The sequence below is a fragment of the Podarcis raffonei genome, chromosome 4, assembly GCF_027172205.1.
Source record: "Podarcis raffonei isolate rPodRaf1 chromosome 4, rPodRaf1.pri, whole genome shotgun sequence".
Classification (NCBI taxonomy): domain Eukaryota; kingdom Metazoa; phylum Chordata; class Lepidosauria; order Squamata; family Lacertidae; genus Podarcis; species Podarcis raffonei.
In genome coordinates, this window is record NC_070605.1 from 23,271,284 (window position 1) to 23,287,843 (window position 16,560).

The 16,560-nt window shown below is 41.6% G+C and overlaps 1 protein-coding gene across 1 annotated transcript; it reads right to left on the reverse strand.

Moving 5' to 3' along the window:
* Nucleotides 1-5,506: 5,506 nt before the first annotated feature.
* LOC128412345 (vitelline membrane outer layer protein 1-like) lies at nucleotides 5,507-12,580 on the reverse strand. Its single transcript, XM_053385252.1, has 4 exons — nucleotides 12,404-12,580; nucleotides 11,626-11,817; nucleotides 7,959-8,062; nucleotides 5,507-5,865 (listed from the first exon to the last, which is right to left on the reverse strand). Exons 2-4 carry the CDS (start codon nucleotides 11,794-11,796, stop codon nucleotides 5,577-5,579), a joined length of 564 nt encoding a protein of 187 aa, XP_053241227.1. The 5' UTR covers nucleotides 11,797-11,817; nucleotides 12,404-12,580; the 3' UTR covers nucleotides 5,507-5,576.
* Between the last annotated feature and the right edge of the window lie 3,980 nt (nucleotides 12,581-16,560).

Below are 16,560 nucleotides of genomic sequence, written 5' to 3' on the forward strand. Positions count from 1 at the left end.
GCATAATGTACGAGTACTACGGATTGCCTTCATCAGTGAGCGAGACACGATGGAAGAGACATGTCTCACTGTCTGCTTCCTTCAATGGGTGCTTGGAGCTCAGAGTATCACTCGACAAGTGGACCAAACTACTACACCAGGTAAAACAGAAAAGAAACAAACCCTCTTGTGGCTAGCAAGTTGAAGCTTCAGGACCATGTGTCCTGGCTTGTTCACCTACCTGCTGGCAAAGGAGGGTATCACGAGAAACCATGTATTCAAGCCTCAGTCTTTGCAGTGAGAAATTCCCTTCTATTTGTGATAGCACTGCTGACCAAAGACTCAGAACACATGCTTTCCCTCCACCTCTCAATCTCCTCCAATCCAGTTAACATACTGAGCCTCTATACTCCCACTATGTGCTCTGACAAACAAACCAAGGGCTGGTTCTCTGAGGAACTAGACCAAGCTGTCAGAAGGGTCCCACCTAGTCCTGCTGGGAGATTTCAGTGCCAGAGTTTGGATTGGTCATCACACGTGGGACCACTGCATAGGCTACTATGATATTGGCAGCATGAACGAGAACAGACAAAGGCTTCTTGAGCTGTGCTCATATCACAGCCTCTGAATCATGAACACATTTTTCTCTACCAAGGCAAAACATACAGTGTCTTGGAAACATCCAAAGTCAGGCGACTGGCACCAGCTGGATTTGATGACATACTACAACTCTTGACTTAAAACAGGATTAAAAATGAGATTATTGTTAGTGTTATGTAATTCTGTTTCAGTTAATAAAACATATTTTTTATAATTCACACTTTCCTCTAATGCATGCATTTTTGTAAACACAGTTTAGCTGGAGAACTGCACCAACAAACTCAGACAAGTGTAAATTTTGATAGTTGTGTGGTAGGCATATTGTTTTAGAAAATGCAGATTTGATAGATTTTCATATCATTTCTCCCCCATTCCTAGTTGCCATAATAAATGCCTCACAACCCGAAGTGTCTACTAGAGGAGTATGATGTTGCTGCTTGAAGAGCAGGCATTGTCATTTAATGTTTTGTTTTATGTGTGTGTGTGTGTGTTTGCATGAGGTCCACCAAGAGGGGGACACAGCAGGTACTTCTATCCTGGGCCTAGACACCGAGCTTCCATTTTAAAGTAACCACAAAGTCTCTAGACCTTGTAGAGTGAGAGTCATGAATGAAAATGTGCAGTCCCCATTCAACACAAAAAGGAAGACATGAGTCTGCTCCTACTATTTAGTGTTTTCAGCTGTCAGGGAACTGACATCAGAGATCAACGGAGAGGGAAGACGCTCCGAGGATGCAGGGGAGGGAACCAGCAAGGAGAGAGGGAGAGCTTCCGCTGGGGAAGGAAACCAAGGTGACACCAGGAAGAAAGGGGAAGCTGAGAGTACTTCGGAGGGAAGGCTCTGAGACTCTGCCAGTGAGACCAGTGGGGAGAGCGCAGGACCTCCGCTTGGCATGCCTACTCTGCGCAGAAGGCTTCCGCGCAGAGAAGCTAGGCGGAGACTGTCTGTCAAGGAATTCTTATGTTGGAAGAAGTTCAGGAAACGCCCACTGACGGATTCTAGCAGTGACTAAGACAGTCGCGTTTGCAAGGCGCTGTCAAACCAGGGAAAGTTTTAGCTATATAACCTGCTTGGAGGCAGTTTGGAGTTTTACGCATGAGCAACACCATTTCCCATTATATCAGCCAATGAGTGAAGTCACAGCTATGATTCACAAATGCCGTGAAGAAGTTAAATACAGTCACACATGCATCAGGAAAGACTTTTTAAAAGGTCCAAAATGACCCAGGAAGTTTCTTATCCACACAATGTAGAAGGAACTCCCAGATTCATTTTAAAGCAATGGCTAATGGGAGTTGTAGGCCAAGTATTTGGATGCCACTAGATGGGCGAAGGCTTCTATGTGGTTATGCACTTGTTGCTCTTCCACATTATTCTTTTGTTGGTCTTCTTTCTAAAATTGAGGAACTGGTCTCAAAAAAAGGACACACACTCATATTTGTTTAGCATTTAATTGTGGTTAAAATCCAGGTCAGCAAACTATTAGAATAAGCTTCATCTACAGCAGTAAAACTTAACATCATTAAGTGCTGTATCATCACCTTCTCCTTGATCAGGCTGTACTTTGTCTGCAGCCCACATATGGCACCAGAAAAGCAGGTGCTAACGCTGACATAATAGCCCTAACATATTCCATTAGCAAACATTTCTCTCCCGTTTTCACATTTGAAGTAGACGTTGGCTGCTGTATTATCCACCCCATCCTTGGGAGGTTCCACACTCAAAGCGAAGGCAACCAGGTGGTCATGGTCACAGTACTGAGACTTGTCCCAGTCTCCCCAACTATGGAAGAAGACCATGGTAGCAATGTTGTGATAAATCAACACACATACTTTCTTGTGTTGGAGGCTCTCCAGAAAAACTAGCAGCTGACATAAAAAGAGAGAGAGTAGATCAATACACAATGTTGCAATAAAATGTTGCAATAAAACTGCAGCTCTTGTTAAGGAATTTTAACCATCTCAGTCACCCTCCACAGTTTTCCATTTTATTTTCAGTCCAGTACTTAACATTTCATGACTACAAACATGGGTAAGCAAATGGTCTGGGGGCCGGATCTGTTACGAAAAAGGAGCAATGCAGCAGCGAGCTCCAGATGGCTGGAAAGCCAAACAGGATGTTGATGTTTGGGACTGTACCGTGGGAACAAAGGAACAGTCTATTCATTGTACTGAGCACCGGATGTTAGCTCAGAGTGTCATCTGACCTGTACTGGAAGTACAGGGGAGGAGTTTTTTCCCTCTCTGCTGTTGGTGTTAACAGAGTGCAGACACGTTTCTCTGTACTGCTGGAAAGACAGAAATAAAGGCATGTAAATACATTTCTGTCTGTCTCTTTCCCCTCCCTGGGGAACAGGGGAGGAGTGGTGTGTTCTTCTCACGTTAGAGGAGGATCGCCGATTGAGATCTCGCCTGATCTTGCCGGGAGTCGCAGACGGGGAGGTCAACAAGGAACTCAAGCCGGGTGCCTGGAGAGTGGCCAATTCCTCTGACTAGGCTTGATTCCTACAGGATCTGCCCCAATCACCGTCTAAATCCGGCCCACGGACAGCCCAGGAATCAGCGTCTTTTTACATGAGTAGAATGTGTGTGCTTTTATTTAAAATTCATCTCTGGGTTATTTGTGGGGTATAGGAATTCATTCATCCTCCCTCCCCCCAAAAAAAAAATAGTCCGGCCCCCCACAAGTTCTGAGGGACAGTGGACCAGCCCCCTGATGAAAAAAATTGCTGACCCCTGCTACAAAGCATCTTCAATTCTCATTTTATTGTTCTTTGCTGGTGAGTTTGATTACCTAAGGGTTATTGTTGGTTTGTTTAAAAGATACTTTTTCCTCCTGGAAATCTCAGCGATTCCCTGAGAGTACAGGTATCTTCCTCCTGATTTTAATATAATTTGAGTGTTAATTAAAAACTCTTGATATCAAACTCAAATGAAGATTTATCATTGGTTGGCTACCATGTAACAATATCACTTCTAAAATGACTAAAATAGATTTTGATATCTAATTTGCTGAATGTGTTAGAAAGGAGATTGTCTGAATGTATGCATACTGATCAGCTTCATTACAGGGAGATTTCTTCAGGATACTAAGGAGAATTGTTGGTATAACTATTACAAAGAAACAAAATTGCTATTCCTTGCTGACACTGAAAAGGCATTTGATGAATTAGAATGGACTTTCATGAAATGAGTGTGTCTGATATGTGTGGGTCTTGGAAGGCAAGGTTTAACTTCGTCAGACCTACTCTAAGAAAACTAACTGCTATTTTTTAAAAAACAAAACAAAACATGTTTTTATTTATATCACAATATGTATATACAGCTTACTAGAACAAATTTCCTCTGGACTGTCAAAATGGTAATCCCTGTTAAATACCTACCATTTTTCCTACAATTCTCATGCTTGATACCAAAATGCATTCTGTGATTGACTCAGGAAACCCTCAAGACCAAGCTGCCACTCTGCGCTGGTGGAATTGTGTTTTGACTCCTCAATAGCTGTGCTTTGTTTTTGTAATAGAAAAATATACTATACTATATATACCAATATACTATATGTTTCTTAACTGTTTCTTGCATGAGACTCGGGTTCCTCCTATGAAGTTGTAATTGAAACCTGAAATCACATAGAGTGGTTACTATAGCTTTTTGGGAGGCAAAAATGATTTCTTAGCCTACATCAACACCAAGCTGCCATTCTGCACTGGTGGAATTGTGTTGTGATTCCTCACTAGCTGTACTTTTTGCAATAGTTTGCTGGAAGATTATACAATATGTTTGCTGAATGAGACTTGGGTTCCTTCTATGAAGCCGGGAATTACCAACAGTGGCTTCCGTAAATGTTTTGGAAGCAAAAATAATTCATAACACATTTCAGGCAGCCCTTCACCTGAAAACTACAAGGTCATAGTAGGAGAGAAATCTAAAGAATACTCATGGTCCCGATGTAGATTCAATTATTGCACCATTAGTGCAATGGAGACGGAAATGGTTGAGAGCTGTATTATCCTCATGTGGTTCAGTACCTTGAGGTTTCTGCAGCTGATGGTGAACAGAAAAAAAGAGGTTGCGAACAACCTGCTGCTGCAAGCTAGAACTCCCATAATGCCAACGTTTGTGTTGGTAAAGCAAGTGTTTTCCGCTAGAATGTTCCATACTCACTGTTTTAAGCCTGAATAAGCAGTGTAAGCATTTTAAAAAGTGACAGTCTGCTTTTAGAAAATCCTGCCCCCTGGATGCCATTTTCAACGGACGAATCCCAGCTAAGTCAGGGAAATTATGGACGTACAGTAAGACAGCCCTGTCAGAACATCAGCTGCCATGGAAGAACAGTGGGACTGTGCACTCACTGCCAGTTTCTGGGCTTCAAATGGCATCTGAGAAGCCACTCTGAGAAACAGGATGCTTGACCAGATAGACTTTTCGTACAATCCAGTGGGCCTCTTCTTACATTCTTCTGTGACCATTCATCCTTCTCTGTCCTCTCTCCAATCCTATGGTTGGCCTCCTATCCAGCAGCCATGATGGAATTGCCACAGCACAGATTGTTCTGTGTGTGACTTTAGCATTCATTCTGTTATTAGTAAGTCAGCAAACCAGGTGGCTGAGGTTTTGCTTAACAACCAAGCAAAGTGGCACGACGCTCACTGAGGTAGCGAGTGCTCTGATTGGCTGTGTAGATCTGAGGGAGTTCCCCCCTGTTATGTATAATTGATAGCCTTCCTGCTATGTCCAGTGCCTGACCTAAGAAAGACAAAAGCCTCTCTGTTGCTTTCTCCTCAAGTTATACAATGTTTTGTTCCGCTTCCTCAATAAAGCGTTACCAAGATTTAAATGGCTCTGCCAACAAGCCATTCATGAAGATTTAAGGCACAGTGCATCAAAAAAAGACACCCAGAACTCTTCATTGGGAATACATTTTATTATTAAGTTTCACATCATGGAGCCACTGGGGCACAGGGAACTGAGCTATTGTTGTGTGAAACCCACATGGTTCAGTCGCAGCAGTAGAACAGCACATCGTTAAGTCCTGTGTTGTCCTCTAATCCCTTGTCAATTCTTGTCACCATTCCACATATGGCACCATTAGTACATTGTTGACTCCATGGACCATACGTACCCCAGTCAGTTGAATAGCCTGTCAGGACACCCCCATTTTCACAGCTGAACCTGATATTGTCAGCTGCTGTGTCATCCATGATTCTTTGATATTCTAGTACTCTCAGAGAATATGAAATTAGACGGCCTCCAGGACAAATCTCAGCCTTTGTCCATGTTCCATACCTGACAAAGATAGTGGTGTTAATACTCTGAAGAAATGTTTGCTCAAGCCACGTCTTCACCATACATTCAATGCCCATTCAACACACATTTGAAGCATATGGCTTCCCCCAAAGTATCCTGGGAGCTTTGACTTTGAGGAAATATAGAAGGTATTGTGGAATTTGTATTGTTATAACAAAAACGGGGTCAAACCATCTCAAGAACTGTTAAGTTTTTGGAAAGTTGGATAATTTTGATAAAGAATAGTCTTGGTGGTGGGGTGCACATTTTTATTTCTATTGTTATTTTGTTTTTGTTTTTTTAAAATTAAGGTTTTAAAAAAGCAAATCCCAATACATGTTATCACCTGGATAAGAAATAAGGAAACAGAGGAGACCTCTCCAAGCTCCCTTGCTAAATACTGATCTGAAATGCATCTTACAATAACTGGCTCTGTGATGGGGGAACCCAGAAGTGTGGGTTGGGGCAGGTGGAAACTGCATGGAAATTAATTCTTTAATCCCTTTTGGCTACTCTATCTAGCTTTCTCTTCTACTGGTTGCCTCTTTGCTGTCCCTTGGGAAAATAGAGAATATCTTAGTGCTCCAAGAGAGAATCATCAAATTGTAGAGTTGGAAGGGATCCGAAGGGTCATCTAGCCTAGCCCCCTGCAATGCAGGAATCTCAGCTATAGCAACCAAGGCAGATGGCCAACCAACCTCTGCTTAAAAACCTCCAAGGAAGGAGAGTCCACAACCTCCCAAGAGAGAGCGTTCCACTGTCAAATAGATCTTACTGTCAGAAAGTTTTTCCATATGCTTAGTCAGAATTTCCTTTTGTGTAACTTGAAACCATTGGCTCAAGAGGTACCCTCCAAATCAGGAAAAAACAAGCTTGCTCCTTCTTCCTTGTAACAGCCCTTGAGATATTTGAAGATGTCTATCATATCTCCTCTAAGCCTCCTCTTTTCCAGGCTAAACATACCTAGCTCCTTCAACTATTGCTCATAAGGCTTGGTTTCCAGATCAAAATGTCAGCTCATCAGTGCTTTAGACCAGCTTCCCTCTACCTGGTGTCTTCCTGATGTGGTGGACTAAAGCTCCTGTTACCTCCATGTGTTGTCCTGTGCTTATGGGAATTGTAGTCCAAAAGATCAGGAGCACACGAGCCCGAAGAAGCCTGCCTTAGAAAAGGTGGACTTCCCAGTTGTCTCATCGTGCCTGCACTCAGGAGCAGGAAGCTTTCACAAATGGAATGGAGGTATATTTATAAACTGAATACACTGGACCCATATGGTTAGAATTCAACAATAGAATTTGCAGGATATATTTAATTGTGTTCAGCTGAGTTTGTGGCTGGTTGGTCCTTACTTTACCTTTATATTTGTGAGGCCTATTCATATTCCTTAAGGAAGGCTAACAAACAGAAGGCAGTGTGCCTCTTTTCTGTTCTTCCTTCAGGAAATATGCACACAGGGACAGGTGCATTTTATAAGACTTTTCATATCAGCAACGGTGGGTGGTATAAATTTTATATCCTTCTGTCATTAGATGAGTTATTTTGTCATTTTTTACCCTTGTTCCAATCTAATACGGCCTACATTTTGTTACACAGGTAGTGTTGCATGTATGCATTCTCTTCACATTTTATTCACCTCATATGGAAACAGATGTAGACTGGAATTTTGTTTTATTTAATTTTGTTAGCTCGATGATTAATTCCTTGGGAAGGAAATGTGATGTATACTGGAACTACATCCGAATGTTGAGCAACTGTTGATTTATGAGTGGATTCTTCTGCTATCAAGATTCCAATATATAAATGTTCATTAAGAACAAAATTAATCCTGTTACTTTCATGGTTGTTTAGATTTCCAGCTGTGTAACAGTTGCCCTAGTAATACTATCATTTGCTACATTGCATTTCGCTATTTTATCACAACCCTCCCTGTTGTGTTGTTGATGCACTCAGGTTTGGCAGCCCATGAATAAGTCACCATAATTCAAGATGTATCCTTCTCAAGAACTCAGGGAAAAGGCAAGAACTTGCCAGATTTGGTTCCATACTTCTTTCTAACAACAAAGCCAAGGAACGGAATATTTAAAGCTACTCACGGTCCAACATCAGATTGAATTTCTGAGCCATCCGTGCAAATGAGGCGGATGCCATTCAGAGATGTATCATCTCGAATGGGTGATTCTGATGTCCATTGTTGTACCTGGGGGAGAAGAAAAGCTGTGGTTGCAATAAGACCACATTTAAGAGCAAAGCACAGCATCTTCAGGAGGAATTTCACACACACTAGATTGGCAGGCTGAATTTGACAGTATTGTACAGAACTTGGATGGTTTGATTTGAAAAGGATCTCGTTTGACATGCCCCAAAAGGAACTAACTCCAGTTCAAGTTTGCCCCTTTACAAAATGAACTATTTCAGTTCACAGTTCGCAGTTCAATTCAAGTTTGTCCAAATGTTCCTTGGCAAATGGGGACTTCCGGGTTGGCGCCTCCGGCAATGGCGGAGCTCCTCCAATCGGGAGGAACTTGCTCCGTGAAAAGCAGGGTCTGACCGCCACGGTGAAGGCGGAGACCCATAGAAATCACAAGCGGGAGAAGCTTGTGAACCGGGGATTCGGCTGGCACCTTTTGCGCCTCCCCTACTCGCGGGGAAACCCGGTTTCGGGGATCTGGAGCGACGTGGGGTGAGTGGCGCAGTGCTTCGAATTGACTGCTTCTTTCACGGAGTGAAGCCGCATTGCTGTTGCCGGAGAGCGCTGACTTTTTCCTGTGGACAATTGGACTTTAAACAACTACCCGTGAGTAGAACGGAAAATTGGATCTTTAAATACCTTAATTTGGCACCGAAACGGGGAAGGTCTTAAACAGGAAGTCCGCCTTCCCCTTTTGTAAATAGATTGAAGCAAAGACGTTACAAGCTAAAGTCTTGGAAAGCCTTTGGCAAAGGATTAAATTTTCATCGGTTAAAACTACAAAACCCCCCTTGGAAGCAGGAGAAGAGGGGGGAAATTTTGGACTTAGCGAGCCTGCAGGAGAGAGTGAAAAACCAAATTACCACTGCTCCGAACCTGGAAAGGGCTGCCAGAAAGAGTGAAGTTTTGGGAGAGTTCATTGACTGCAAACAAAACATTTTTGACAGCTAGTTAAATAAGAGAAAGATACTGTTTCCATTGTCCTCTTCTGCATTTAAAAAGGAGGAAAAGTAACTGGAAATTGAAACTATTTTTATGGCTTGAATTGTGTCTGAAAGGATTGATACAAGTGAAGACTGTTTCCCTCTAGAGGGAGTTTTTGAAACTGTCACAGGAGTGTAACTGGGGAATCACCAGCTGCAAGATAAGTAATTGTGAGAACCAGAGATTGACCTTGAACCACTCAAAATGTTGACAGGAGAAGCCATTGTGACAGTATTATGCAAGATAAGCTACTCGCTGGAACAGCTTCATAAGAAGACGGATGACATGTCTTTTAAAATTGACAACTTGGATCAAAAAGTGACTACGAGCACCAACACAGAAATAATTCAGGACTTGGTACAAGAATCTACTTTGGCAGGACAAATTGTGGAGGAGAAAGAGAAAGCTGTGGTTGTTGAGCCTAAAGTAATACAAGTGGGATCCTCAGTTTTACAGAAGCAAATTGAGGATTACAAGTTGAGGCCTTCTATGATTGAATCTAGAAAAAGACAGATTTTGAGGATTGGATCCCGGCTTGGACGGAAGAAGGAAAGTTGGAAAGATCCCTCTATGCAGGGATTAACTGACTTGTGGGACATGGACTTGGGTCTGGAGGAGATTGGAGTTCTGGGGGCCTTTGGATTTGGAGGAATTTCGAAACATGTCATGAAACATCTTATAGACCTCAGCTTCAACCATGGAAATTTGGCTGACCTGCCTGGAAGGAATAAAAGCATTGTTAGGTTGGAGTCTTCCCAAGATCTGCTCTTTGGCATTAAAGAATATGAAGAAGACCTGCAGAAGGGACCTGGAAAAGAGTTAAGAGCCTCGGACATAAGATCTCCAGGTTGATGGACTATATGGAATTGACGGAAAGGACTGGCAGAATCCGAAACCAGGGAGAGGAGATGGTGGAAGAAGATTAGAGAATTTAAAGTTTATATATAGAAATACTGTAAAATTAATGAATGATAGAAAAATGGTGGAAAGAAATTTTATGGCCTTAGCAGAAATGTTATAAGGAGTTAAGCATATATAAGCATTTTAGTTTTAATGATAAAAAATATGTTAAGATATTTATAATATGACAGAAAATAGAGAAAGATGGAAAGGATTTGCTGAAACAATTAATAGAAGTGGAATACAAAAAGGGAAGTGAGAGGAAGTCGAGGAAACAAGGGAATGAAAGAGGAAACAAGGGAATGAAACAAGGGAATGAAAGGGAATGAAAGAATGAAAGGGTATGGAAAAGGTGTGATGTATGTTTTTAAATGGTTATTGTTTTGTTTTGTTTAGGGTTAAGGTGGGTTAGGGTTTTGTTTAGTTTAGTTTAATGTGTTTAGGTTGTGTTTTGTATTGTTTATATATTGTATTGTATTGTTTTTTTTCCTTTCTTTGTTTTTTCTCTTTTCTCTTTTTTCTTTTTCTTTTCCTTTTCTGTAATCTTTAAAAGTAATAAATATTATTTTTTTAAAAAAAAAAACACAAATGTTCCTTGGCAAATGTTCCTTGGCAAAAAAATATTTCAGCCTCCAGAAAGTCACAAGCTGTTGTGTTGAAGCATAAATTTTACTTAAGAAGACTAAGGAACCATCATTCCACACACAGCAGAATATGAATAGTTTGATTTCTTTCCCCTCAAAATGATGATATTTAAGCTTAAATGCACAAAGGGTCCAAAGTGTAAATAACACATTTAAGAGAATGAACTTGAAGATGAACTAGAAGATCACAGGGTGAATTACAATATAAAAAAACAAAAATACATGCCATAATAAGAAACAAAAACAATTCCCCCAACAGTTTAATTAGCCAAAGGACAGAGAAGAGGAATGCTTTTGCCATGGACCCAAATATATGTAACGGTGGTGCCAGGCAAGCCTCTCTGGGGAGAACATTCCACAAGTGAGGAGCCACCACATAAAAGGCCAGTTTCTCTGGGCCTTTTGCGGAGAAGACACATGAAGAACCACAGAAGCTGAAGGCCTTAGGTGTGCCACCAGTACATTTGCCTCATAATGACCTCACCACCAAGCAACTTAGTCAGATGGTGTCAGCTGCGTCCCATTGCTGAGAGAGGGAGAGAGCATGGAGAGACAGGAGGAGGTAATTAGACAGGAATGCAGAATGAGGGAGGAGCAGCCTCGTTGCAGTAGAAGCCTGAGCTCCGGGAACAAGGAGAAGGAAGGGGGGAGTTCAAGGGAGAAGACACAGTTTAAGTTCGGACTCACAGGGAGGCCCATCCCATGACGCATAGGCTCAGAAGAATTAATGAGAGGCATGAACAGGAAAGGAAGCGAAAGGGGGGCTTGAAATGAGGAAAGAGGAATGGGCAGAACTCAGACTCGGCAACAGCTAATTTGGAAGCAGACGCTGAGTGACTGAGGTCCAGAGTGATTTGTGTGTTTTGGGCAATAAGCCTGAGTTAATTACTGCCAGAGTTGTCTCGCTTCTCTGGAAGAGACCCAACCATTACAGATGGAAGGTCAGGTGAGCAGAGCAGCCCCAGGACTCTGTCTGTTGATGCTTATTGTCACAGCTACGTGGCACCAAGGTGCCTGAAAAGGAGGACACAAGGAGGTATCTACCTTCAATCTGAATCCTTTTGCATGTCCTTGGCGACAGAATTCTATGGGTCCCCATTCACCCCATGGCGATCCATTTGGCACTGAGAGTTCTTTGTTAGCCTTTCGGAGTTGTGCATCCGAGAGGTAGCTGGAGAAGATCAAGAAGAGCGCAGTACCTATAGAGAGGTCCATGGAAGGTAGCTCACCACAGATCTAGCAACAAAAGCACAAGTGGGAAAATAATAGCCATGAGAATGTTGAACCCCAAATCCCTGAATCCTGTTTTTCACAATGTGTGGTTGCTTTTGGCTGATTTTGGCTTTTCTAATCATAGTTTGATTCCTATGAGAAACCCAGGAGTTATTTGCGCTGGGACCAGGACAAAATTCACTAGGCAACCAGGAAACGCTTTTAGAAAAAGTGAATGGTAGAACAATAATGGATGGGTTTTACCTAACCCCTGAGTAATTATTATCGCTTCTCAGGAATTCCTAAACATTGTTAAGAACAGTTTATCCAAAGTGACTCACAACAATAAAAACCTACAAGTTTATTACTAAAACCTAAAACAGAATAGAGTCACAAAAATAAAAATAAAAAGACTCCACAATCCAACTTTCATTGCATGAGTGAGAAGCCCAATCACACCATGTGAGTCTTGAATGCCTTTCAAGATGCCTGAAGGTCAGTCACCCTTGGGTGGAGCCAGCACAGAAAAGACCCTGCAGATGATAATTTTAATATTATTATTATTATTACTGCTGCTGCTGCTGCTGCTACTACTACAACTACTACTCACCTTTTGGGAATAACAGCACAGCTGGAATTTACTTATTGTTGTTGTTGTTGTTTTGTTTTCTTGCTTTACCTCATTCAGTTCTGGCCACTGCCTAAGCTTGTATAATTATGAACAGGAGGCAGCCCTTGTTCTCCTTTCTCCCTTCAGCAAGCTGCTTCATGCAGTGTCTCACTGCAGTCGATTATCCTATGTGGGAAAGAGTTTGAGCTGAGCTGCTTATATTAATGTGGGCAGCAACCAGGAACAGGAACATGAGATGTGGGAGTTTCCCTCCTGAACAGCACCTACCATGCTCTGCAGCTCCATGACTGGACAGAACTGGGCAGTGTAAAGCTCAAGCCTTTCTTCAAGGCACTAAAATAATTATAACAGCAACCATAAAACCCCTGGCCAAATCTAAAATGCAATATTAAACAGTCACAGGAATAGAGTGAGTCCTGAAAATATATATCTGGGGTGTCATAGGTCAGCGTGAAGAGTCTTGTGGCATTCGGGAGCCTAAATGGACGAGTACCAAGGCTTTCAAGAACCAAGGTACAGCCATAGCCTGTGGTAGTCGCCAAGCCTGCTATTTTAAATTACCCTTAATGTAATGGTACAGCTCACAGACCTATGCAGTGTATTGATGTCGTACGTCGGTGGTCTAAGGCATTACAATTTAGGCAACTTAAGATGGCAGGCTGGGTAGCAACCATGATAGATACCAAGCTTATCTCCCACCTTTACTTTCTTGGGCTCCATGATCACTGCAGATGGTGACAGCAGCCACGAAATTAAAAGACGCCTGCTTCTTGGGAGAAAGGCGATGACAAACCTAGACAGCATCTTAAAAAGCAGAGACATCACCTTGCCAACAAAGGTCCGTGTAGTTAAAGCCATGGTTTTCCCAGTAGTGATGTGTGGAAGTGAGAGCTGGACCATAAAGAAGGCTGATCGCCAAAGAATGGATGCTTTTGAATTATGGTGCTGGAGGAGACTCTTGAGAGTCCCATGAACTGCAAGAAGATCAAACCTATCCATTCTTAAGGAAATCAGCCCTGAGTGCTCACTGGAAGGACAGATCGTGAAGCTGAGGCTCCAAAACTTTGGCCACCTCATGAGAAGAGAAGACTACCTGGAAAAGACCCTGATGTTGAAAAAGATTGAGGGCACAAGGAGAAGGGAAAACAGAGGACGAGATGGTTGGACAGTGTTTCGAAGATACAAACATGAGTTTGAGCAAACTGCGGGAGGCAGTGGAAGACAGGAGGGCCTGGCGTGCTCTGGTCCATGGGGTCACGAAGAGTTGGACACGACTAAACGACTAATCAACAACAATTGTCCACTTAAGGTCTAGGAGTTAGTTTTAGATATGATATGACATTGATATGATGCCAATGGCCCCTCCAAAGCTGGTGCTGACTATGCTTCAATTGACTCTGGATTCTCTACTTCTTCATTGCTGAAATGGATCCTTGAAATTGACCTTTTGAAAGCAAGGGACAGTGTATAACTGCTGACATTAATACAGTCGTACCTTGGTTCTCGAACGTAATCTGTTCCGGAAGTCCATTTGACTTCTGAAAACATTCGAAAATCAAGGTGTGGCTTCCAATTGGCTGCAGGAGCTTCCTACACTCAAGCAGGCATTCGGCTTCCAAGAAACGTTTGAAAACTGGAACACTTCCTTCCAGGTTTTTGATGTTCAGGAGCCAAAACGTACGAGTACCAAGGCATTTGAGAACCAAGGTACAACTGTATCTGAAACATCCCAGTGCCATGACTTCTTGAAACTAACTGATGAAATTAATAGCTGAAACTAACTATAGCCACTTAATGGCTGGAACTAACTGGTGAAACTAATGGCTGGAACTAACTGATGAAATGAACTGATGAAACTAATAGTTAAAACAAGCTGGCGAAACTAACTACAGCTGTTTAATGGCTGGATCTAACTGGTGAAACTTATGGGCAAAACAGACTTCTAAAGCTAACTGCTGAAACTAATGACCGAGATAGTCTGATACATTGTTTTTCTAAAAAATAATTTTCCGTGGAAATGAATTGATGGATTTATTGATGATTCTGAATAAATCCCTTTTCTTTTTAATGAAGATAAAATATATTTTATTTTATTTGAAACATTATAAATTATATTATATTTAACTGTTACCTAACTTTATTTAACTTTTTTGCTCTAACATAAAAACCAAACACTGGTATTAAAATTGGGAAAATGCACTGAAGATTATACATTGTTGGTATAAGCATTTCTCTAAGTTGAATAAAATCCTCAAGGGCTAAACAGAAGTTTTAACTTAATCACAGGGAATTACACACTTAAGGACAGGATGGAAGGGAGTTTTATTTCTTGTTAGTGTTATGTAATTTTGTATAAGTTTGAAAAATGAATAAAACATTTTTTTTTACATTTTTTGCCCACTTTCCCCTAATATATGCATTATTGTAAACAAGGTTTGGTTGAAAAACTGCACCAACAAATTCAGACAAGTGTAAGTTTTGATAGATAGTTGTGTGTTTTGCACATTTCAAATGCAGTATTAAACAGACACAGGAATAGGGTGAGTCCTCAAAATATATATCTGGGGTATTACAGGCCACCGTGAAGAGGAGTGTCTTCAGTATGTCGTGAAAACTATAGTGAAGGTGCCAAACACACTTCCCGGGGAGAAAATTCTACAACCCTAGAGCTGTAGAATGGATCAAAAAAATAATATCACAATGCCTTTATAAAACTCTATTGTGCTTGATACGTAGTTCTCCCATAATACTGGAACCCAGGGATGATGATTTATTATTATTAATTAGTATTATTATTACTTACTTACTTACTTACTTACCGGTACTTACTTCCCCAGCCAATCTGGGCGGCTTTCAACAGAACATTAAAAACAGAATAGAACTTTAAACATTAAAAACTTCCCTAAACAGCTCTGCCTTCAGAAGTCTTCTTAAAGTCAGATAGTAGTTCATTTCCTTGACTTCTGATGGGAGGGCGTTCCACAGGGCAGGCGCCACTACCAAGAAGGCCCTCTGCCTGGTTCCCTGCAATCTCACTTCTCTCAGTGAGGGAACCACCAGAAGGTCCTCGGAGCTGGACCTCGGTGTTAAATAATGTTGTTAAATATCCTGTGATGGTCACCCAGCCTGCTGTTTTAAGTTACCCTTAATGTAATGGTACAGTTCACAGGCCTATGCAATGTATTGATGTCATACATCGGTGCTCCAAGGCATTACAATTTAGGCAATTTAAGATGGCAGGCTGGGTGGCAACCATGATGGACACCCAGCTTAACTCCCACCTATTGTCAACTTAAGGTCTAGGAGTTAGTTTTAGAGGGTAATGAGTGACGTCCCTGGAAACCAATAGAGAAAGCAGATGACGCCTGTCATGGTTGCCATAAGCAGGGCTGGTTGGGATGAGCACATTGACATGATGCCAATGGCCCCTCCACAGCTGGTGCTGACTCTGCTTTAACTGATCTGGATTCTCTACTTATTCATTGCTGGAAAGGATCCTTGAAACTGACTTTTTGAAAACAAGGGCCAGAATGTATAAGTGCTGACACTAATACAGTGGCACCTTGGTTTACAAACTTAATCCGTTCCTGAAGTCCGTTCTTAAACCAAAGCGTTCATAAACCAAGGTTTGCTTTCCCACAGGAGTGGGTGACTCAATTTACAAATGGAACACACTCAACAGGAAGCAGAAAATGTTCCGCTTCCAAGGCAAAGTTCACAAACCAAAACACCTACTTCCGGCTTTGCAGTGTTCTTAATCTAAAGCTGTTCTTAAACCAAGGTACCACTGTATCTGAATCCTCATGGTGAAATTAATAGCTGAAACTAACAACAGCCAATTAATGACTAGAACTAACTGGTGAAACTAATTGCTGGAACTAACTACAGCCATTTAACGGCTGGAACTAACTGGTGAAACTAATGGTTGAAACGAACTGATGAAACGAACTGATGAAACTAATAGTTAAAACTAGCTGGTGAAACTAACTGCAGCTACTTAATGGCTGGATCTAACTGGTGAAACTAATGGCTGAAACAGACTTTTGAAGTTAACAGCTGAAAGTAATGTTTGAAATTGTCTGATAATTTTTTTTTGCTAAAAAATAATTTTCTGTGGAAATGAATTGATAGATTTA

Coding starts and splice junctions, on each gene's coding strand:
- LOC128412345 (XM_053385252.1), bottom strand. CDS start 11,796: ATGGACCTCTCTATAGGTACTGCGCTCTTCTTGATCTTCTCCAGCTAC. Junction 8,063..11,625: donor CAAAAGGATTCAGATTGAAG/GTAGATACCTCC, acceptor CTTCTCCCCCAG/GTACAACAATGGACATCAGA. Junction 5,866..7,958: donor ATTCAATCTGATGTTGGACC/GTGAGTAGCTTT, acceptor TATCTTTGTCAG/GTATGGAACATGGACAAAGG.